Below are 2174 nucleotides of genomic sequence, written 5' to 3'. Positions count from 1 at the left end.
TCTTCATAAGTCTGAAGATCACCACTCTTGTTATCAATACCGTTTTGGGTTTTTTTAGGTATGGAAAACCAACATTTAAAACAGTTAACTTGTGCTTCTGGTGGTTCTCATGACTTTACTTCTTGATCCTTCACTCAAGGTGTGGTCCCTGCACCATCCATATCAGCGTCACTTGGGGGTGGGTTACAGAAAAGCAGATCCTCCCTGTTGAGAATTATTGGGTCAGTGGCTCTAGCAGTAGAAGCCAGGAAGCTCCTATTTATCAGCTTCTCCAAGGGATTCAGATATCCACAGAAAATTCATTGTCTTGGATACTAAGAGGTCCAGAAAGGGAGGTAAGGGAACATCAGTAGACAGGATCAAGCTGCCAGTGGGGACCCTGAGCTGAAGGGCTGACACAGTTTCCGAACTCAGAAAGACCTGGGTTTGAATCACACCTATGAGTTGTGTGGCCTTATTGTGCCACCGCAGAGTCTGCATACCTGCTCCCTACCTGTCCCATTTCCTTCAAATCTACATCAATGTAACTTTCCGAGATAAACTTTCCGGGACTCCCCTTTTACAAAGCGGCTTGCCTCTTCCCAGTTCCGCATTTATTTTTCTCACCAGCATTCACTATCATCTACTGTCCTGTCAAGGAGCCCTGGGGGGCCAGTGGTTGAGCAGTTGGCCACAATCCAAAAGTCAGTGGTCGAAACCCACCAGTCGTCCCTCCTTGGGAACAAGTGGTTGTCATCTGCTTCAGGAAAGATTGACAGTCTGGCCAACCCTATGGGGTAGTTCTCGTCTGTATTACAGGGTGACTCTGAGTCAGAATCCTCTGGATGGTGGCAATAAGTTTGGTTTGCCCTGGTTTAGTCCACTGTCAAGAAACCCTGGTGCAGGGGAGAGGGGTGGGAGACGGTTGAAGGCTGAAGGGAACTGGGGAGCAAATGGTGAATATGGGAGAAGGAACTGAGTGTAGTCATGTATATAAAACCCTATTTAAACCCTATATTAAAACCCTATTTGAACTATAGAAGTGTATGACATGGGACGTTTATGACAATAGCGCTATTGGGAAACGGGGAGAGGAGATACCTTGATGCATAAGCCTTCGTGTGCTAGAAAGGAAAGCTCCAGGCTCCTACCCACTCAGTGATTCCACACGGACAAGACCTGGCGACCTGCTGCTCTGTAAAGATTAGAATCACCAAAATCCTTTGGGGTCAGTTCTACTTTGTCACAGGGGGCTGCAGTGAGCCAGAATCGCCTTGATGGCACCCACCGACTCTTATTTCACTATTCTAGCGTCTGTCTCCCCCACTACGGTGCTCCAGAAAAGCGTTGTCCGATTTGTTTATTGATACCGCCTGTGCGCCTAAAACCGAGCACGCCACACAAGGGGCATTCAAAAATGATTTGTTCTATAAAGCAACCGACCGGTATTAATGGATCTAAGAATGTGTACCTGGCAGGGTAGATCCGACTGGACAGCAACGGTTTTTGTTTTTTTTTTTAAATTTTCCTAACTAGCTAGCTAGCTGCTAGGGCTGTTAGGATTCTTGAATGAGAAAATACATATAAAGAGCTTAAAACACACTGACAGGTAGGCACCTACTGAATGACTATTTCTTCCGGTGCTTCTTAGTCCATTGGGCACCCGGGAGCGGGGCGGGGAGGGTTCTCGAACTCTTTGGGTGCAGATTCTTACTCTTGGGCTTCCCTGGATCCCCGGGGAGTTTCCGGCGCCTCCACAAGTCGTCAGACAAGTCTAACAGGTGACGAGGAGGGAGCCGATCAGCAGGTGCACCTGAGCCTCCACGTCGACCAAGCACTCTCTTCCTTCACCTTACCCCCCGGCCGGCGGCTCTGGAAGGACACCAACTGCAGCACCCCAGCATCTCCACAGCAAGAGGGTGGGCAAGGGGACCGAGCGCCGCAGCGACCAGCGGCGGCTTCGCGCACCGCGCAGGCGCGCACGATCCCAGCGCCTGCCCCCGCGACTATCGCGATAGAGCGCGAGCCTGCTGCGGGCCCTTTAAGAGTCCTTTCCCGGGGGCCGAGCCCGCGCGTGCGCACTGCGCTTCTGCGCTTGTCATCATGGCGACGCGGGGCCATGTGCAGGACCCGAACGACAGGCGCCTCCGACCCATTTACGGTGAGTGCCTGCGGCCGGCCGGGCCTCCAGCCCG

At 51.7% G+C, this 2174-nt stretch overlaps 2 protein-coding genes across 3 annotated transcripts in view; one reads left to right on the top strand and one right to left on the bottom strand.

Annotated features, from left to right (window-relative positions):
• TRAFD1 (TRAF-type zinc finger domain containing 1) overlaps positions 1–1805 on the bottom strand; it is a 57056-nt gene extending 55251 nt beyond the window's left edge. For both annotated transcript variants that reach the window (XM_004709656.2, XM_045296770.1), the window contains exon 1: positions 1601–1805. The gene's annotated coding sequence lies outside the window, so the exon portion shown is untranslated. The remainder of the gene's footprint in view (positions 1–1600) is intronic.
• A 277-nt stretch (positions 1806–2082) lies between these two features.
• NAA25 (N-alpha-acetyltransferase 25, NatB auxiliary subunit) overlaps positions 2083–2174 on the top strand; it is a 77971-nt gene continuing 77879 nt past the window's right edge. Inside the window, exon 1 of the mRNA XM_045296691.1 lies at positions 2083–2140. Within this exon, the coding sequence (XP_045152626.1) occupies positions 2083–2140 (58 nt within the window). The remainder of the gene's footprint in view (positions 2141–2174) is intronic.

This window comes from Echinops telfairi, unplaced genomic scaffold (assembly GCF_000313985.2).
Source record: "Echinops telfairi isolate 266 unplaced genomic scaffold, ASM31398v2 ScPeMD7_7412;HRSCAF=8450, whole genome shotgun sequence".
In the NCBI taxonomy this organism is placed as follows: domain Eukaryota; kingdom Metazoa; phylum Chordata; class Mammalia; order Afrosoricida; family Tenrecidae; genus Echinops; species Echinops telfairi.
Note: the sequence above shows the minus strand (reverse complement) of the source record. Positions and strands in the feature narration are given on the sequence as shown.